At 43.2% G+C, this 22,307-nt stretch overlaps 1 protein-coding gene across 1 annotated transcript in view; it reads left to right on the top strand.

The window, feature by feature from the left end:
* Positions 1–2,027: 2,027 nt before the first annotated feature.
* DYNC2I1 (dynein 2 intermediate chain 1) overlaps positions 2,028–22,307 on the top strand; it is a 46,469-nt gene continuing 26,189 nt past the window's right edge. Inside the window, exons 1-9 of the mRNA XM_075271521.1 lie at positions 2,028–2,174; positions 9,445–9,498; positions 11,034–11,397; positions 12,769–12,845; positions 13,519–13,815; positions 15,605–15,673; positions 17,012–17,083; positions 18,315–18,516; positions 21,513–21,612. Coding sequence (XP_075127622.1) covers positions 2,160–2,174; positions 9,445–9,498; positions 11,034–11,397; positions 12,769–12,845; positions 13,519–13,815; positions 15,605–15,673; positions 17,012–17,083; positions 18,315–18,516; positions 21,513–21,612 — 1,250 coding nt within the window. The 5' untranslated portion in view covers positions 2,028–2,159. The remainder of the gene's footprint in view (positions 2,175–9,444; positions 9,499–11,033; positions 11,398–12,768; positions 12,846–13,518; positions 13,816–15,604; positions 15,674–17,011; positions 17,084–18,314; positions 18,517–21,512; positions 21,613–22,307) is intronic.

Here is a 22,307-nt window from a genome sequence, read left to right on the forward strand (position 1 = left end):
GGCCTGGCAGGATCGTGGAGAGGTAAGTAACAGTGTTTCTTATGTTTCTTACCTCTCCCGGGCCTCCGATCACTATACTTAGGGGTCTGAAAAGACCCCCCGAGTATAATGATAGTGTTTGTGGGGCCCGCGGTGTCACTTACCGATCCCGGCCCAGCCAGGATTGGTAAGTAAATAGGGCCCGTGACGGCCTATTAAAAAAAAAAATCAAAGAACGCAGCGGTAGCGGCTGTCACCGGGCCCCCTAATGTCCCGGGCTCCGTGGCAGCTGCCTCTGCTGCTATGGCGGTAGTTACGCCACTGGCTTTAGCTCTAATAAGTGTTCCTGTTTTTAAAGGTTTTATTGTGTCTGATAGCAATATGATAATAATGCACTGCTTTACTAGGTGAAAGAGGAAGGTTATGAACTGCAATAAACTCCTTTAGAGGAAAAGCAGACATTCAGATCAGGCTGAAGATATTTTTTGCATTTGAGCTTGTCAGAAGTTGGACATTACATTAGCGTTCTCTATGGAAGTCACTTAGCTTTCTAGTGGCTGACGCTACTACACAGAAAATGAGAAGTCATGATTCAGATGGTTATGATAGACCAAAGCATGACTATTGTGTTAGATGTTTTTTTTTATTTAATGTATAAAAGTGTATAAAATTTGCAAATAAAAAACAGCAACATTAGTACTGTAGAAGTATTTGGTGGGTGGTGTGCCCTATAGATGGTTTCCCTATTAACAACATTTATCCCCCTATACACAAAATAGGGGAAAATTGTCTGAACACTGGTAGCAAGACTACGCGGACACCTAGTGATCTCTAGAGAACAGGGGTCACTCTAGATAGAAGAAATGGACCAGCCTCCAAGGAGATAGGCAAAAACCAGCGCTCACCCATTTGGGCAAGTACAAAAGGCAATTTTATTGAGCACGACGTGTTCCGGGATCCACAGCCCTTTCTCAAGTGCAAGACAATCTCTTTTGACGGCTTCATCATATGTAAGAAACCCAATCCGGGACTCTTTGGCCCCCATGATGACTGCGATGGCGAGGATAACACACACAGCTCTCTCACTCCATGGCTGCAAGCCTAACTGCAGGGAAAAACCGTGACCGAAACGCATTGTGTTTTTTCCTGCAGCACTTTTCATAGAAAGTTTGTAGACTTTCTCTTTCAATTATACCTACGCGGAAACTGCCAGCACTTCCATAGGTATAATTGACATGCTGCAATTTCCAAAACGCAACAGTTTCAAAAAGGCTATTTCTGCTGCGTGTATTTTTCTGCAATGTATGGATCCAACCCACTTCGGAGGGATTGTAAAACACTGCGTTATTTGTTGCAGCATTTCCCCGGCACCCAAACTGCAGTGTTTGCGTGACGTCCTTAGGCTAGGGCCTATTGCAGCGAATTGATACATAAAAAAGGTTGCGGAAAAAGCGGAGACAGATAACTTTTTGTTCCACTACAGTTTTTCACGGTTTTCCTTTTTGCCTCTATTTTCTATACAGAACACCAGCATTTCTATACGTATAATTTACATGCGGCTGCTAGATATTTTCCAATACTTTTGTAAAATATAGCAAAATCTACCACGAAAAAAAGCTGCATTTTTGTAACATGGAGCCTCAGCCTAAAAAACCGCTAGGGATTTTTGATGTGGTTTCTGCATGAAAAGCTGCTCCAAAAAATGCATTGTGTTTTTTTTTTCCATTTCTCATTCATTTCAATAAGTTTTTCAAGGAAGAATCTGCCTGAAGATATCAGCTAGAGGAAAAAAAAACTGCTACTGATTCCCTTTGAGTTTTTTGAGGCAGATTCCGCCTCAAAATCTGCCTGCAAAAAAGTCTGTTTTTCCAGCTATAATGCGAACAATATCAGCAGCATACACAGTAGTGTAGGTATAGAGGTATACACAGTAGTACGCATGCGCGCTGAGCAGTGAGCGCTCGTGTACGCGCAGGCTCAGAGGACGCGCTCCCCGGCTGCAGTTGCCAAGTAAGGTGACGCCGCCGTTGCCATGGTGACTATGTCAGTTCGCATGCGCAGTGACTAGGAGCCTGGCTGTCATGGCGCCGGCCCATCTAGTCAACAGAGCGGAGTGTTTGGCTTGGTAACGGAGAGGCTCGGGCTGAGTGCTGCATGGTGAAGAAGACGGTCCGAGGAGCATGCAGCCAGACAGGGTGAAGTATACATGCATTACTTACCTTACTGCGTCCATCTTGTGTCCCTGCATGTTTCAGCATACCCCGGCAGCCATCCTGTGACTTGTAGTTCCACAACAGGTGGCGCCACAAATCTATGTGCAGGATGTTGCAAATAAATGAAACCAAAATGATGTTTGCATAGCTATGAGCCCTTGTGTGCGGGATTTCTATCAGCCCTCCCATGCACAGCCCAGGGGCAGCATCCTGGACCTCTGGCCCATATTCACACTATTGTAAATACACAGCAGGAACATTTCATGTGTATTCGCAATGGAATCCACAGTAGAAATGGTAGGCTAGATTGAAAAATTCAGTTTCAGGAATTCGGAAGATTTTTTTGACTGCTGAATCTGCCGTGGAAATTGCATATTCCATAATAAATTGTGCGCCGTCCAGGTGGTATATTTCCACCCCCAGAATTGTCGAAATGGGAGTTCTCAGCCTGAATATCGAGCATGATGCAAATTTTTGGCGAATAGCTGAAAGAAACAAAAACAGCATCTGCTTGACATTGAAATGAATTGGGGCTGATTTTAGGCGGAGACAGGACCTCAAAATCAGCTCCAAATTCCTCAGTGTGAATGTACCCTTAGGGTGAATATCAAGTTACTGTTGCAGTTTTTCTCCCCCTCATTCATTGGGGGGTCGACCCGTGTGATGGAGATGGCTGTGGGTCCCAGAGAGTTGTGATCCTGTTTGCTACAAACTGGTGGTCAGGGCACCATTGTATAGGTGAAAGCAGTGAAGAAGAAGGGTCAGCACACTCCGCATTGGTGATCGTAAAGTAATGGAATATCCTAGCAATAGGCAATCATGTTATAAAATAGGATTAGCCATTTTAGGACGCTAGAAAAAGGAACCCATTGAAGGCTTTTTTTTCAGCGCTCAAATTCCTCACCATCTTCCTCAGTGTGAATGGACCATTGCATGGTAAACACATGGATCCATTTAAAGGGGTTGTTCAGGACATTTTCTATTTACTGCATCAATTAAATATTAATGACAGCTGAAGCAATTTTTTTAATATATTTTTGTTGACAGTATGGCCCCCTTTGTCTCATTCCCAATGCGATCAGTTGATCATCCGCAGTGGTTTCTGTGATGTCACATACACCTTGTCGTATCCTGTACCTCGCTCTTCTGGCGCAGTTGTGGGTCAGCAATTGCAGATAACCTGTGAACCGATTACCGTAATTTCTATGGGCCTATACACACAGCCGTAGTTTTTGTGTCTGATTGACTGAGCCGTAGTGAAGATCCACTAGATATGGCCTTATCTTTAAATGAATGGATCAACGAAAACCACAGATGATACTCAGATACCAATCCGTGTTTCATCTGGCAGTTTTTACTGAGCATGATTGTGTGCATTTTGAAATGGGCTTCCTAGGTTCACAGCACCGGTCTCTACTGCGCATGCGCTCAATCTCTGCTTTCTCTGCATACATACTAGACACAGGAGATAGATGGAGGAAGACAGAGCTAAGCCGGCCCACACCAAATAATACAGATGCTGTGCCAGGAGAGTGAGGCACAGGATATGAGAAGGTATACATGACGTCACAGAAACCACCACCTATGATCACATGACTGCACTGGGAACGCCACAAAGGTAATAAAATATTACAAATTTTGTTTCGCTTGGCTTTAATATTTCATTAGTCCTGACAATCCCTTTATTTTTATGTTCTAGTAAGATAAGATAAGGTGCTTTAAAAAAAAAAATGAATTCACAAATTGTCAAAACAGAGGCTAGGTTTACATCTGCACAGAAACAGCCAACAATCGGAAAAGAGTAAAGTTCTGCACGGAGGACTGTTCTTTGTTGGTTTCATTATAGAAACGGTGGACACCCGGCAGACTTCATTATAGACTATGGGGTCTGCGGGCAACCGCTGTTTTATGAGATAAGAGAGATAATCCTTTAATAGTCCACCATGGGGAAATTCAGTGTGTTACAGCAGCGTAGATACGAGAGGCGCCTGAAAAGTTTGTGGCCCGACCCAGAAGTAGTGACTGTGAGTCGAAATGTTGCAGTCAGTTCTCAACATAGACTCCTTTGAGGGTCACACATGTATGCCATCGCTCTTGGAGGTTCATTATTCCACTGTGGTAGAACGTTCCATTCTGCTACTCCAAAAAGTCCCTTACTAGAGATGAGCGAACACGTACACTTTGCCAGCGGCCAGTCGCCGTGCCAGGTGCTTCCATTCATTTCTATGGGAGCGTGCTGTTCGGAACGGCTGATCCGAACAGTGTTCGCTCATCTCTATCCCTTACGACGTCCATAACGGCTTCATCAGAAGGAAAACAACTTCCACCAAGGTGCCTTCTCATCTGTGGCATTAGGTGGTAGTCTGAGGGAGCCAAATCAGGGGAATGGGGTGGGTGCTGAAACAGTTGGAAACCTCAGGAGTGAATTGCAGACTGCAAAATAACAGCAAAATACATCCAGATTGCTCATGAGTAGAGATGAGTGAGTACTATTCGAAACGATAATTTCGAATAGCACTCTCCCATAGGAATGAATGGACGCAGCCGGTGCCGGCATCCTGCCGCTTATCTCCCTGCGTGTCGTCCACTCCCATTCATTCCAATGACAGTGTGCTATTCGAAACTACTGTTTCGAATAGTACTCGCTCATCTCTACTCCTGAGACCTTTCAAATAACTAAAAAACATATTCTGTTGCAAAACAAGACTATGTGAAAAAGATTTCATGGGTGGGCTGCGAACTTTTCAGACGCCCCTCATAATAGAATATACAATTACAAAAGCTCCACGGTATAGGCATTACATTGACAGGAGGTACAGATAAAATGGTAAAGGAAAAAAATTGTAGTGGAAGGGATATCACAATTTAAAGGTCTTTCAGTTCTCTGTATGGAGTGATCTCAACGTAGCTTGGTGTTGGTTGTACAGTCTGACTGTGGATCCCCGATACTGACACTTGGGGTGAAGCAGACGGTCACTTACAGTGCTGCCAATTGCTGTCAAGGTCTCATACATGGGGTGGGATTTGTTCTCCAGCATGGAGGTCACCACGGACAGTATCCTTCTGTCACCCACCACCTGTACTGCCTCCAGGGGGCTCCCCAGGACAGAGCTGGCCCTTCTGATCAGCCTGTCGTCTATTCCTGTCCCTGGCTGGTAAGTTACTCCCCCAGCAGGCCACACCGAAAAAGATGCTACCACAGGGATGAAAAAGGCCCTAAGAAGTGACCCCTGGACTCCAAGATCCCTCAGCCTCCTGAGCAGGTAGAGCCTGCTGTGACCCTTTCTGTGCACCCAGGGGATCAGCCCAGTCAGGGGACCCGCACAATGGAGACCCGTGTGAAGATATAAATCTAGCCATAGACATGCTCTCTGACAATAAGAAACGGATCATTAGTGGGCAAAACACGTCCATAAACATCAAGGCTGTGTTGTTGGGGCAGGAACCAATTTTGGCTGAAGTAAGACTTAATCATTCTATGCCAGGGTCGCCATCGTTTTACTTAAGGATATTATATCATTAATTGGATGTATAGTTTGTCGCATGTTTATTCTCATAGGAATCAATCACCGGCTTTCTAATGAATTAAAGCATCTTTACTGCTTCTGACTGACCGTGGCTGTCCGCCATTTATGAAGGGCGACAGATTTATCTTTACTCATGCCAGAAAACAGATACAAGTTATACCTGAAATCAGTTCAGTCTTGCTATGAGGGACCTCCTAGGGTGTGCCTTAATATTTAAAGGGGCTGTCCATGTCCAGGTAAAACTGCATTGAAACTACATTTGAAAGCAGATTTAATGCAGTTTTTGGTGACGTTTTTCAATTTTACACAGTAAACACAATTCTATATTGTGTTTCTTTTATAAAATCAAAAACTGCACCAAAACCGCATGCAACTTTGCTTCCAACCTGACTGACCCGAGTTCACCCTAGTAGTGCAGAACATTGATATTCAATATACAGTAGTCAACTTTTGGATAAAAAAAAGGGGGATTTTCAGTGTTCAGTAATCCCAGACACAAGTCGCCAGTCGATAAATGCTGTTTTTGGGTAATTGCGTAAATTCATGTCCTGGGATGAGTTTTATTCTGCCCATTTGGTTTATCCACGTAAAAGGATTTCCGAAGCAAATACCAGTGTATAGAAGGAGATTATGTGCACTGTGTAGAGCATCAGAGAATGAAGCCGCAGCGGCTTATCCTTCTCTTGCTGGCAGATGGCACCTGAGAAGCTGTGCTCTGTCGTATTAAGGGTTAAGCTCTGTTCGGACTGCATTCACAACAGGGTTTCCTGCTGGATTCCTATGGCAGAACGCTTAGATGTATGCCACTCTATAGGCATGGTATTGTGTGTTGTTTTTTTTGTTTTTTTTTTGCTGTGGAATTGTATAATCTGCAGCAAAATACACATGTAACCTATGCAACGTCTGCTGCGGATTGCGTCAACTGTGGCCTGACTCATACAGGGGCTTCCATGTAAGATAAATGTATACTGCATAGAAAAGCGAGTAAGTAAGCAAAAGTCATACTATCTTATACCAGCACAGTGGAAGCTAAAAGGAAATATTTTTTGGCTTCCGTTGGGTGATGTAGAGGCCTATGCCTGTCGTGACTGCTGTTGGCAGTCATTGACCTCAGTGGTCATGGCTATGAGGACACTGATGTGGTCTGGAGTTACAGAAGCAGCTGAATGTGACTGGTCTAGGCTGTTCCTGGAAGTCTCAGGAGTGGGTAAGAGTTAGGTTCTATGCACACAAATGAGTGGGCCATCTGTGGTGGGGCAGATTTTGCTGCAGAATACACTTGGAGTGACATCTTAGTATCCTCCAAGTGCATTTTGCGATGCTCTTGCCTTATTAGGGGCTTCAGCTCCGTTCTGCTCCATTGGCATGGAGCAAAATAGGACCTGGTATATGTGTATTGGAACGGGCCAGCGGCGCCCCCCTGGGGGAGCATCAGATACAAGCAGCAGAGCGGCTGTATTCAACTGTTTCTGAAATTCATGGCCTGGTGCCTGAGACTTATAGCCCCATATTCCCATCTCAGTCATAAGTAATTACAAATTTAGCAGAGTCTTAAAGTTCTTAGTGGTGACAGTCTGTTGTCTTGATCGGTTGCCAATTGATATGACCATGATTGCTGGAACTTGTCAGAAATCTGATCAGGATGTTATCTTCTCATACATGTAGTGTGTCGGGTAACCTGTCCACAATAAGAAAATCGTAGATAGTCCCAAACTATAGAAAGTTCTTCCATTCATCGTCACATCCAATGGCCACTGATCAAGAAAGGACACGGTCACCTCTAAGATGGTTACAGAAAATATTTACAACTCTGTAAAACTTTAAATTCTTTATATTTGCAAAAATGTTTAACTTTTTATTGTCTTCAAATTTAAATCTAGTTATTTTTGTGGAAAAGTCCCTAAAATGGGCATCAGGTATTATACTGAAGCGCTGCAGATTGCTTAGGGGGTGTTCACACTTGCGCCCGTGTCGCCCAGTGTCACTCCTCCGGGTTTCCGTCCTAAGCCCTGGAAAAACTGCATAGGGGACGGCTTCCCGGCGGTCTGTTTTAAAACCCATTTACTTGAACGGGTTTTAAAAGCAAACCGCCGGTGTCCGTATGCAGCATTTTCGCGGGGAAACAGGGTTTTTTTTGGCCGGACTCAAAGTTGGACATGGAGGACTTTGTGTCCAGTAAAAAAAAAACCAACAGTTTCCCCGCAGAGAGCCTGCATACGGACACTAGAGGTTTGCTTTTAAAACCTGTTCAAGAAAATGGGTTTTAAAATTGACTGCCAGGAAGCCGTCCCCTATGCAGTTTCTCTGGGGAATAGAACGGAGCCCCGGCGGAGTGACACAGGGCGGACACGGGCGCAAGTGTGAATGCCCCCTTATAGAAAATATCTGGTATATATTGTACCTCCTCCATCAGCGCTAGGTTCACACTAGGCTCCCTCATTCCACTAACCTATGTTTAAGACAGGGGCTACAAAACAATTTTGTTTTCCCATTATGTAACCAGTGATCTGTATCGGCATGTGACTTTTTCAATAATGTAAGTGAATGGAGCCATATTGTGATAGGGGAACGGAATGGCCCGAACGCAAATGTGAACCGGGCTTTAGAAAAACAAGCACTTCTGGATTGCAGGGGGAAATATATCTAAACACAAAATAAAAATGCAACAGATAACGAAATTATATTGTGATGGTGATGACAATCCCCCCCCCCCCTCGCAAAAAAAACAACTAAGTGATAGGTGAATTACAACCAAAATGATATCCGTACAGACAAAGTGGCAGTACAATATTGAGAAATCGGCAGGTGTGCAAATACCTAACACAATAATAAGCCAACCATTAATAATGTGATATCCGGGCAGGGAAGAAAAAAGATCCAGGTGTGTAAATAATGGCCAAGAAACCAGAACCGGGGGAATGGCGCTCCGCCCCTGAGGTGATATTGGAGAACTCCACACATTTTGCTGTCTATTTCATCTACATTTAGGCAAAGTCAGTTATTTGTTTTTAATGTTTTTTTTTTTTTATCCATTTAGATTTTTCAATGAAAAATATTTCCTATATATATCATACCCTTTGGATGTGCATACTTGTATGTGCGGCTTTTTCTCTTGGTATAAATGTTCCAGTTTTACTTTGTACTTTAGCCCAATTTCCGCCAAAAATGTGGGTACGGTTTTTTTTAGCACACAATGTAGCATATTAGCCATGGCCCTTACCAGCTAAGCCTAATACTGAGATGTCAGTCATCCAAAGCGATGTGAAAACCTGCAGAGGCTGTGAAAAGAGGGACCTGCCCCTCCCCCTCCACTTACTTCGTTAGGGTCCATTCACGCAGAGGAAAATGGTGAGGAATGTGGTGTGGAATTTTCCACACTGAAAAAAAAGCCTCCCAATGACTTCAGTGGGTGCCGCTAGCTTTTTTTTCCCACTAGCAGAACCCATTGAAGTCAGTGGGAGCTTTTTTTTCAGCGTTGAACATTCCACACCAAATTCCTCACCATTTTCCTCCACGTGAATGGATCCTTACCATCTTGAGCCTGCAGGTTTCTAAAGACGGAACTTTCTTAGTAACATCAAATGAACAGCAAAGTAAAGAGATAGAAAACAACAACATTTTTTAATAAGGTGCATTACATTTAGGTCCAGAATCACATGCTCTATTATATGAGAAGAAATTGTCAGAAAAGTTAGTAACTCTTTAACTGTTTGTATATTTTGTAGCACAAATCCAAGGGGGACACCTGGACGTCGGAGGAACTCAAGAAACACCTAAAGGTGACACATTTGTTTTCCCTACGTGTGACTTTATATTTGGATTGTTTCTGCTAAATATTCAGTCTGATCCTCCTCTGATTATATACTTACTCCCTGGATGCCTCCTGCATTTAAAGTAAAAACCAAATGGTTGTCGGTGAAGCGTAGCGTTCTCAGCAGAGCCGGCGCAATTTGCTGTAACCTAGGAGACGGCGGAGAACTAAATGCTACTTGTCATACATAGTATGAGATATGAATGATTTCATGCCTGAAATTACAAGGCCACCAGTCTATTAGTCTGTAGCTGTAGGTTTAATGTAGCCGCAGGAAATCATCAGTATCGCAACGCCGGGAGCAGCTCAGTATTTACACTGAATAGAGCTCTGCAAAGACCGATGTGAGAGGTATCTTTGTACTGAGCTTCGGAATATGTAAGCACTATATGAATAACAAGTAATTGATAGTAACTGCGTCCCAGTAAAGATCCTGTATACCTGCTACGGTATTGCATTTATTTGTCAGATCTCTCTCTCCAAGTTAGGCGGCATTCACATGACCGTGTGCATGTCATCGACCGTGTGCATGTCACCGACCGTGTGCATGTCACCGACTGTGTGCATGTCACCGACCGTGATTGAACAGCGCGGGCGGCACACGGAGGTCATCTGTGATTCCATTCCATTCATCTGTGAATGGATCGGGATGGGACCTTTCCTGAGTTATGCTCGCTGCTCACGGCCCCATACACCGAACCATGAAAACACACGGTCGTGTGTATGGTGCCATAGACATTAATGGGTCAGTGTGCTAGCCAAGATAAACACGGCTAGCACACGGACTGGGCACATAGTCATGTGTGTACAAAGTAAGTTAACTTTTATTAATTTTTTCACAAATCAAACGTGCAGGTGAAGGGAACAAAATTTGCAATTTGGGGGACAACACAGTGGCTCAATGGTTAGCACTGCAGCCTTGCAGAGCTGGAGTCCTGGGTTTGAATCCTGCCAGGAACAACATATGCAAGGAGATTGTATGTTCTCCCCGTGTTTACGTGGATTTCCTCTGAATTTCCTCCCATACTCCAAAAACATACTGGTATGGAAAAATGTACATTGTGAGCGCTATATGGGGCCGACAATATACAAATCTTATCTGATTCATTCAGTCTGAACTCCATACACAAGAATTGTCAATTTACAGTAGATTTTATGGAGGGAGAAGTGGAAAAGTAGAAAGAGATATGAGGCTGTCAGTGTTAACTGAGTATTTTCTGTCAGGAAAAGGCTGGATAGTAATTCCTGATAACCCAGCTGTATTGTGAAAAAGAATGGTCTATATGTTTCTGATGTCTCTCTTTTTGAGGAGATCTCCTTTTTCTTCCCCTCCATAGACTTCTATTGCATACATTTGATCAGTGACAGAGGCAAATAAGTGTTGTATAAAATATACCACAAACTTTATCTATAGCTGAGGTGTGCATTTATGACAAAAGAAAAAAAGTTTAGGTACGCTTTAATTGGATTTGATTTTGGCGTCATTTTCTTCTCATTCTATAGGGAATGCCATCTGATAGCACCAATGAGAGGAGACATAAGGAAAGAAGACATCACAGGGAGGAAGATCGCGATGAACAATCACGACGCAGACATAAGCCTGACGAGAAGACAGATGAAAGAGAGCGTCTAAAGTATACGGAGAGAGACAGACATGCCGACAGAGAGAGGGATGATGTTAGAGAGCGCCGTAGGGATAGGGAGAAAGCAAGAGAAAGGGACACGGACAAACCTCACCTATCAGAAAAGCACACGACCAAGGACCGAGAGAAAAGAAGGGACAAAACGGACATTGGAGAGAAGTCGGATAAGGAATATGGAACATCTGATCTGGGTAGGGAGGAAAGGAAGATGAGAGACAGTCTAGGTAAGAGACAATACAGGAGTCTCAAAAACATGTTTACAGTTATAGCTAAGCTCTAAGTTCACATCTGACAAGGAGGAGGAGCTAATCTGTGGTGTCTGACTGGCAGAATTTTAAATACAGCTCCGGTGTCACTAGAGCAGGGGTCAGCAACATTTTGGCACTCCAGCTGCTGTGAAATTTGAACTCCCAACATGTGCCATTCACTTCCATGGGAGTTCCAAGAACAGCAGAGCAAGTCTTCATGCTGGGAGTTGTAGTCTCATAACAGCTGGAGTGCTGAAGGTTGCTGAGCCCTGCACTACAGTGTAAGATGTGATTATAAATAAGGATTTTATTGTATTTGTACTTGTCTAAAGGGAACCTGTCAGGATATTCATAGTGTGAAATCCTGACAGAAAAAAACCCCCAAGGCAATATTAAGGTGAATTGCGCACTGTGTGTCTCCCCACCTGGCTTGGTATGGGTGACAGGTCTTTCTTTTTACACAAGTAGGGAGAGACTTGTCAATCAAGCTGAGCCTGGAGGAGAGAAACCAGCCAGGAACTGTCCAATGGGCCCATCTCCCTGCTGGTATAGCTCCTGCTTAGACTGTAAAACATACTGTAGTTGTTTGTACAGAGGGAACCTGTCAGGATTTCAGGCTACCCCAGGTTTGGGCATTTTGAATCTCCCGACCAGTTCCCTTTTAAGCTGTGAGTTTCTTTGTGAAATTCCTTGCAGTCTTTTTGTAAGCACCTTGTATTTCTTTAGAACTATAGTGGTTCCTCTCACATTGCAATTTTCTGTATTGTGGCTTTGATATATTGCAGGTCCTAGTAGCAAGTGGCCTTATATAATGAAACTACTCACCAGTCCCCAGAAAACCAGCAATACTGTTGTCCTTTTTTTTTTTTAATGTTGATTGTGAGCCCCACATAGGGATCACAATCTACTTTCCCTATCAGTATGTCTTTGGAGTATGGAAGGGAATCCATGCAAACACGGGGAGAACATACAAACTCCTTGCAGATGTTGTCCTTGGCAGAATCTGAACCCAGGACTCCAGTGCTGCAAGGCTGTAGTGCTAACCACTGAGCCACCACGTTTCCCCTACTACTGTTGTCTTTTCTCCAGTGCTCCCTATGTCCATCTACTTGCATAGAGCATGTGATTAAGGCAACCAATCAGTGGCCGCTTACATCGTGTGCCCTTTTACCGTCATTATGGCTATGTCATAGGAGCCAAGATGGCGGTAATACAGCACCTGACTGCTGCGGCCACTGACTGGCTGCATCCATCACATGCCCAATGCAATTAAACGGACAGCGGAAGGACTGGAAAAAATAAAGCGACAGCTAATGTGTATATGTGGTTAATCTGTTTCAATCCTAGATAAAAGCAAACACAGAGGTGAGGATCGAGAAAGGAGACCTCGAGAAAGACGAGAAAAGGAAGAGAGAAAACGGGAGGTAATTTATTCACGTCATGTTACAATTTGTGTTTCAGTACACCATCACCACCTTATGTATATGTCTTCAATCTGTAAGCCTGTAAAACCATAAAAGGCATTGCCTAGTGTTGAAAACCCATTTGTATTAGGGATCAGTCAGGGTGTGATCCTCTGGGACCCTGACTGACTTTGAGAATGTAGGGTATGAAGGGCTGCTTTAGTGCTGTGTTCAATGTTTTCTTTGCACAAGGGCACTCCTAGTTTTACAGGAAACTACTACTTGAATGGACTCTGCACTGCTTGTGGCTGTGATGGGATGCAATGCTGCAGCGGTGCTTTCTCTTCATTCTCCATATTGTTTTGGGGCCCATATCCTCGACCCCCACCAATTATAAATCGTTGGAATATCCTAGTGACTCTTATTAGCCAGGGTGAAGAGCAAATACAAAAAGCATCTCGTGCTTTGGTAGATGTCCAAAGTATGGGCTGTGAAATTCTGCAGTAGAAAGGAACATTTTCTGCTGGTTTCTCCCTTATATATGAGACTCCCTGTTACAATCTTATTATTGGAGGGCTATAACAGAGAACAACCCCTCTAATGTTATTAGGTCGATTTAAGGGTTTGTTTTTTCTGAATTGTGAGATTAGTGACCAACATTAAATATATACTCATTTCATATATTATCTTCTAGAGTGAAGAACACAAAGATCGTAACCCACGGCACCATAAACAAACCGAGGAGCTTAATAGTCAAGATGCAGACCGGGAAAGAAGAAGGAGCGACAGAAAACATAGAGACAGAGAGAAGAGACATCGCAGCACACGAGAGAGGGAGTCACATTCAGACCTAAGGATTGAGGATTCAGATAGAACTAGACAAAAACATCATAGGGAGAGTAATTCATATGATGGAGACAAGGAACAAAGACACAGAGATAAAAAAGACCGTAGAACACGTGCACACGAGACAAAGAGAACTGATTCTCAGGTAAAGGACCGCAGGACATTCATTCATTTTACTGATGTTATGTAGATCTTACTGAGGTCACAGAAGCAGCAGACATTACAAACCCCCTTCGTATTTACAGTACTTGTCACTGATCTAATATAATATTCTCCTAGAAATCATAAAATCATCAGTCCTAGGATGTGCTCAAGTATTTGTCATTGTACACGAGTTTATTTCATTCAGCCGTGTTTTAGACACCGTGGGGCAAGTACTATTGGAAATGCACCAGAATTGTAGTATGATGTGCACCAAACGCATGCATTGCATTATATGTACAGCCGGGCCTGAGTGGACATTGCAAGACCTCATAGCAAAAATCTTAGGGCCCCTTCACACGGCGTAAGCGCGCCACTCATTTAGACACATATGCACGTGTCTGAGAGCGGCGCTTCAAAAGAGAGCCCATTGATTTCAATGGGAAGCACGCTTATATGCCGATATAGACGCACTTTGCATAGAAATCAATGGGCTCTGTTTTGAAGCGCCGCTCTCGGACACGTGTATACGTGTCTAAATGAGCGGCGCGCTTACCCCGTGTGAAGGGGCCTTTAAGTTATACACCTCCACCTCAGGCCAGCTCACATCTGAATATGGTTGAAAACAGTTGACCATCCATTTGTATAGAGTCCATGTAATAAATCAACTGCATGCAGTTTTGATTCTGTTTTTAATGCAGTTTCTTAGAGGACTTTAATCCCTTTAATAAAACCTGTATAGAGGATGGACTATAATGTAAATTTTTGCAATCTATAGCAATTGGTTTGCACACCAATGAGAGCGGCATTCTTCCTACAGAGAATATGTGCACGCTCAGCCAAGCTAAGGCATGGGATGGGAGTGTCAGGAGAGATAGCTGTTGGCCAAATACATAAGCTGCCTTATATGTTTGGTCAATATGAGTGAAACCTAAAGGGATTATCCACTTTCTACACTTGATGGTCTATCCTCAGGTCCTGGTTATCAGACCCCCGCAGATCACCGGTATGGAGGTAGTGTGGGAGAGACACGCTGCTCACACATTGTACAAAGTGTAGTAGCGAGTGTAGGAAATGCATTGCTGTCCTATAGACTCTCCCGCTGCCTCGGTACTGGTAATCCGTGGGGGTCCTTGGTTTCGCACTCCTTGGATCTAAAATGGATGGCCTATCCTAAGGATAACCCATCTCTTGTAGAAAGTGGATAACCTCTTTGAGGGGGTTTTCTGGGCTTTATCAATTGATGACCTGCCCTTTGGATAGGTCATCGATTGAAAATCAGCGGGTGGTCAAATACCGTTGATGCTCAATTATCAAATGCTTCACAGACCATGTAACTTTTTTTTTTTAATGTAGATCACATTTTTTTCCCTATCAGTATGTCTTTGTAGAATGGAAGGAAATCCACACAAACACGGGGAGAAAATACAAACTCCTTGCAGATGTTGTTCCTTGTGGGATTCGAACCCAGAACTCCAGCACTTCAAGGCTACAGTGCTAACCACTGAGCCAGTGTTTCTCCCATGTAACATTCTTGTCACCCTTCCCTTCCATCCTCTATTGATGTCCTGTCAGGTCATAGACATTGCACTAACACACTGAAGCAAAAGCTAACCGACGGTTCGGTTTTGCTCACTATCTTTAAAACTATGATCAAGAGAGAAGTTTTTCTGGCCTCCGCTGTTGACCACGATTGAGTTATTCCACCGCCTTATGGGGTGTAGCTATTTTTATGACAATTTTTTTTCTACAGCTATAATAATGTAAAAATGTTTTTGTTTCCATTTTAATAGGAAAACATTCCAGTGAATAAAAGCCGCCCCAGGGAACCTCTAGCAAAGCAGGAAAGCAATGATGACAAGGTAACGGTGACCTTTACTGACTGGGTGTCATACTATCGCTTTAAGATAAAGTCATGTTACTCATTAAAGTTTTTAACAAAACTCTGGTGTCTGGAAAAAGTCATGGTAGCTACGCCATAGTGCAGAGCCTGTCTGACAGATTATTGTTCACCTAGCAATCTTCTTGAAAGCAGGAGCATCTGCCCTTTGGAAATAATTGCAGCGGTGGACCCGGCCCTGTGATGTACTGGGAAGACGTGCCAGATAAACACTTTTCGTTCTCTGCTATTTTCTTTGATTGCCCTTCAAAGTGGTTTCTAAACCGAGCCATGACACTTATTCTCCCACTTTGCATCGCTTTATCTGTGCTCACTGGGTCTTAGCTCACATTCTAGCGTGCAGCAGCATAAACATTTACATAAGAACAGATGAAAGCTTTTTGCTGCACTCAGGAACTGTTTCCGACACCCACACACTTTAGTGTTGGAGAGATCGGTAGGGAACACGTGAGCTGTGCGCAGTACCTATCACTTGCATACAATGGATGAAGATTATTTTTCATCTTATTCATCATTGTGCAGCATGTGTGTAAAGTAGATCAACGTGGGTAAGGGTTATGGGTTATCATAAGATTGTAAGAGCAGTAACTGATGGCACAGGCCTACTGGATTTATCAGATAAATGGTATGTCTCCTGGTTCTCTGGGTACATGCACACTCACTTCAGATCAGTGTGCGTGTCTTCTTAATTGAGAAGTGGCTTTTATCTGAGACCATAGGTTTGGGCATGTTGGGTTTGACCGTGTCTGATCCCGTTGTTCTACTCTGCTGCTAGGAGAGGGTCAGGGCCTATACATATGGGTCAGTGGAAGGCGTGGGTAGCACACGGCTATCACCCATGTGCCATTCTACAGTGAACTTATTGCTGCTCACACATTCCTGTGCATTTAGCCTAAGTCTATGAAAACTAAGATCTAGGCTTTCATAGAGTTACATAGAAGAAGTGACTTACATGACGATCTGGGGGCTGAATAAAGTGAGCAATGCACCATTGAGTGCACCATTGACTTTACATTGTTATGCTCTGTACTACATCTCTATCAGAGGTTCTGTCAAAACTGGCAGGTGGAAATGTCCTGCATGGAGGAGTATTTTGTTAGAAGAATGATCCAGTGGCTCCCTTTATAATCCCAGGGATCTGTATGGCTCATCCGTATGGCTCTATCTGTGCCTGTCAACAGATCCATCTTTCGTGTCCATTTCTTTTATTTTCAACAAACCTGTCTGTAGTTTTTAAGTATGTTTTTCTTTTTTTCAGTGTAATATAATGTCTTACCATTTGTTATCATTTTACTTGAAGGAAATTGAGGAGACTTTATATAACACTGATACGGCAAATGACGAATCCACAAACTATGAAGAAGATTTTGAAGTAAGTAACTTGACTTAAAAGTGTATCTAACCATTAGAGGCCTTGTATTCTGTACGTTTTAGTAGTTGTTTCACCCTGTATGTTTTATCTTTAATTCTCAGTTCTTTCTGACTCGGTGGATGTAATCTAACTGCTTTGTGAATTGCCATACACTGCACACAGAAAGTAGGGGAGAATCTGCGTCATAACGCTCTCTCAGTCAGAAGCAGCAGTAGGAACATATAAGACAAATATAGAGAAGTATTGATGTGAATTAAACGCGTTTGTAAAGGATTTAAGGATTTTCTCTAACCATCTTAGTGGTGACAGTCTCTCGTCTTGATCAGTTGCCAGTGGATACAACCATGAATTCAGGAGCTTAGTATGATCTGAAACCCAGCCATGATTTCCTTATTGTCGCTGGGTTATCATTTTGTACATGTAGTGTCCTTACCTGATAACCTGTCCACAATAAGGACATCATGGCTGGGTTTCTGACAAGTCCCAGACTATAGAAAGTGCCTGAATTTATTGTATCCATTGACAACTGAGCATACATAAGGTCTGACAACAGAATCCCAGATGGTAGTCTCAGCAGTTTAACTTTTAATTGTCTGCAAATTTTAAATATATTTATGTTTGTTGGAGAACCCCTTTAAGCACTTGGGGTGCAATAGAAATTTCCCGTCTGGCTCTAGTAGCCTTTGTCTGAGCCTTTGTCTTTCCTCCGTCGCTCAACAGTTGCTCAGTCCACCCCCTCTTCTTATCATAGCCTTCTATGTAATCTGATTTCTCGGTAAGATGCGGTCTGATTTGCACAAGATGGATTTAGCAGAGATTACAGAGTGAGTATCTGTTTAGGAAATGTTGGGGAAAGAGCCTGACAACTGGAGAAAGAAACATTTTTAATTTTATTACAAAGTTGTGGCTAGCCGTGGCGGAATGCCAATGCAGTTCACCAACATCCCGTTGCGGCATTCCGCTCCGGATTAGGCCCAAATGAATGGGTCTAATCGGGAGGGATCCTCGCGCCGCGGCTGAGTCAGCCATAAGAAGGGGCATGTTGCTTCTTTTTTTCTGCTGCCACAAAACTCCGTGTGAATGAGCCCTAATATTACTATGTTTTTCAGATGTTTTTTGTAAAATATTCTACAAAGGTTCAAAATATAAAAGGAATTTTTGTGCTCTGTTATCAGTGTATACATGTATATACATCTGGCTGATATATATCCCTCTGATGTTACTCTTTTAGGATTACGATGATGATTTTGAAGATGAGAGTGAAGAGGAGAAGGCCACAGACAGAACACCAGAGCCCAAAGCCATCGCCAGGAGTGCAGAAGTGGAGGAGATTCAGAAGGCCATGTTCTTGGAGAATGAAAGCATTTCTGTAGTCCCAGCTACACGTAGACAAACATTAGAAGATCATCAGGACGAAGAAACAAGTTCTGAAGGTTTTTATGTTTGTTTGCTTTTATGTTTTTCATTTTCAGTTATTTTGGTTTGGTCAGAACCACAGATAGGGGAGTAAATTTACATTTCTCGCAATATTTCACTGGGGGACACAGCACCTTGGGTATAGACCTGACCACTAGGAGGCGGACACTAGGGAAATGAAGGAAGTTGGCTCCGCCCACACAGGCTATACCCTCTCACTGACAGTGCACTCAGGCAGTATTGTACCACAGCAGTAGGAGAGAGTCCACAAAACGAATATGGAATCAACAACCACAAACAAACCTAAATTTATGAAGAAATAAAACCCCATACACAAAATAACAATGGGTGGGTCCTGTGTCCCCCAGTGAAACAACGAGAAAAGGATTTTACAGGTGAGTACACAAAAATCACTTTTTGTGTTAAGATGACCATACATATTAGATAGCTGTTGGGCCAACTCTTTAGGATGATCTTTCGTATTTTCTAAACTTGCAGCCACTGCTTGTGACTACTGGCAGAATCTTATTTACCCAAGAGCAAAATTGTCAAGCAGTTAAAATATAACAGCCCGATCTTTATCTCCCCCCAACATCCCCTGGGGAAGGTTTAGGAATACCCCATCAAGATTAGAGGTCTGATTTGGGTTCTGCTGACACGACCAGCCTTAGACTAATGTCGGCCATAACCAACCATTTTATGTGGGTAACCTCCCGACACTCAGATGCTGGGGGTGATAAATATCAGTCTATTAGATTCCTACACGCCTGGTCCTTTGTCACTTCTCTTCACACAAATCACATACATGGACTGCTGAACAGAACGTGCATGTGTATAGGAGAATGAGAAGAGATAGTTATTGGCCCATTCTAATCTAATTTTGTATGAAAAGCCAGTGGCGTAACTACCACCGTAGCAGCAGAGGCAGCTGCCACAGGGCCCAGGACATTAGGGGCCCGGTGACAGCTGCTACCGCTGCGTTTTTGTTTTTTTTTCTTAATAGGCCATTACTGGCTGGAGTTACTCCAGCCGGTAACGGGCCCTATTTACTTACCAATCCTGGCAGGGCCGGGATCGGTAAGTGAGACTGCGGGCCCCACAAACACTATCATTATACTCCGAGTATAATGATCGGAGGCCCGGGAGAGGCAAGAAACATAAAAAACACTGTTACTTACCTCTCCATGATCCGGGCAGGCTTCAGGCCTAGTCTTCTGATGTCTCATGACCCCGGCCTGCGTCACGGGTCATGTGACATCTGATGTCATTGAAGATGGACTACAGCGGAGGCCGACAGCGAAGGACTGCAGCAGAGCCGGGAGATAGGTGAGTAACAGTGTTTTTTAATGTTTTTCTCCCCCTGGGTCTCCAATTATTATACTCTGGGGTCTGAAAAGTCAAAGTCAAGTCAAAAGTTCGCCACGGGGCCCCGCCATTCCTAGTTACGCCACTGTGGCCAGCCTTAGTTCTCTATCTTTATGGATTAGATCTATTAATTGAGCAGAAAAGCCACTCCCATGACTTTCAATAAAAAATGTAAAATGAATGGCAGAATTTACTGGTTCACTCTCAGGGCAGTTTTGTTGTAGAAATTTTTGTGACTTCCCATTCATCTGGTGTCCAGTCCATACATGAGATCCAGCATAAATTGGAGAGTCTGGTATCAGCCCAGTGACATAGCCAGAGACTGGAGTGGAGGGTAAAAATGCAATTACAAATGGAAGACTGGGTGCAAAAAATCCCTGGGAGTGCTAAAAGCCACAGAATTGTCATTGGTTCTGTGCATGTACTGCCCGACAGCAGGATCTAGTATGCAGGGCTGTGGAGTCAGTAGGCCAAACCACCAACTCTAACTCCATGGCCTGACTCTCACTCCTGCTCCAACATCAATGGCTGACAGTCATGATCAGTTAGAAGCAGTAACATCCTCTTAGTCATTAGAAAGCCAGTGATTGGTTCCTATGAGTTTAAAGATGTAACAAACTATACATCTAATTAATTATACATTAATTAGTATATGTTAATGATTGTATAAGATAATTAAAAATAATGAATCATTTTATTTTAAAACTGCAGTCAGTTTTTTCTTACTCAACTCCGAAGTGATTGTGACCATGAAGCGGCATTAAGGTGTTCAGGTGGGCACTACACAGGGGTCCCGGGGGCCACTCTGAATTATAGAATGTGTCTTTCTGGCACATTTATTTTGGTGCAGCTTTGGTAATAGTGAATAATAATAGAGAATTTCTTCAATTGCAGATTTCTATGAAAATTTTTCTGGCCGTTTATAGTTGTCCACTGTCTATGTTTCAGTATATTCTTTAGCTTCTATTTAGTGTGTTAAACACATCACAAGGGTGCTGCTACACAAAGCGTCTGAGGTGCAGCTGTGTTGTATGCTCTATGACCACCCACAATAGTAATGTATAGAATCTCCCATAAAACAGTGGGAAAAAAGCTTTAAAAAATATAATGAGAAAATAAAATAAATAAAAGTTGTAAATCCCTCCTTTCCCTAGAATACATATAAAAGTAGAAAATGACTGACACACATACACATTAGGTATCCTGTGTCTGACAGTGCCCGGTCTACTGAATATAGGGGATCTGCAATGCTCCTGTTCCGTCGTGAAGGGGTTAATAGGAGCACTGCAGATCCCCTATATTCAGCCAGACTGAATTCCAAGTGGGGGGAAAAAAACTCAGTCCTCAAGCTCAGGGAAGGGGCAGACAGACAACCAAAACACCCCCTCCCCTTCCCCAGCACCCAGCAACTACTGCACCCAAAAACTCCGACCATTTTAATTTTTGAAATTTTCCAGTAGCTGCTGCATTTCCCCCCCTCGGCTTATACTCGAGTCAATAAGTTTTCCCAGTTTTTTGTGGTAAAATTAGGGGGGTCAGCCTATACGCGGGTAGGCTTATACTCGAGTATATACGGTAATTTAATAACATGATGACATTTGAGGCGATTGTGATTAATCTGTTTTTTACCGTTCTCTATTTATTTTAGGTCGAAATTCTTCAAGAAAGAGTGCTCAGCGAGGGGTGTTCATAGATTTTGGATCTGCAAAACAGCGTCAAGTTGATGGTCAAATCTCAACCAGGCAGAAGTAAGTATGATTATTTAGGTTTGTCATGGCTCTCATGGCTGAGGTTTCTCAACCTTTAATATAATAACAGTTTTCATGAGTATTTATAATATTAAAACAGATATAGATACAGGGCACTGTATACTATGGCCTTATCTGGTTGAAAAGTACATTTTGGGAGATGGCGCAGAGATCCCTGTGTGTATTGCTGAATACAGTCCTGCACCATGAAAATGCAGACAGGAGGAGCTGAGGACATTGTGGGGAAAAGCTTCAGTATATTTTACCATCACCATGCTTGCTTACTAGTCCCCACACAGCGTCATGCTCCCCACCACACGGTTTTGGGGTCCCCAGTGTCTCTTGCAACACCTAGTAATACTCCCCAATGGCCCGCAAGCAAGAAATAATGTTCATTTTTGGTACCCAGACTAATAATAATGCTCCCTAGTGGTCCCCAGACAAGTAATAATGTTCCCCATTTCTCCCTATAAATAAGAAACCGTAACCCTTACCCATCCTGGTTCCCCCTCAATTCTCTTCTGCTCTGTTCTTCTTATTTCCGGCTCCATGCATCATGTCTTCACAGAGTTGCAGACATCACTAGCAGATGCCTGAGCTCCCTGCTCGCCATTGTATCCAACTATATCAGCATCCTAATGTTGCCGATATAGTTCAATGATCACATCATAACTTTGCTGCAGCTTTAGGCTGGT

This window comes from Leptodactylus fuscus, chromosome 4, assembly GCF_031893055.1.
Source record: "Leptodactylus fuscus isolate aLepFus1 chromosome 4, aLepFus1.hap2, whole genome shotgun sequence".
In the NCBI taxonomy this organism is placed as follows: domain Eukaryota; kingdom Metazoa; phylum Chordata; class Amphibia; order Anura; family Leptodactylidae; genus Leptodactylus; species Leptodactylus fuscus.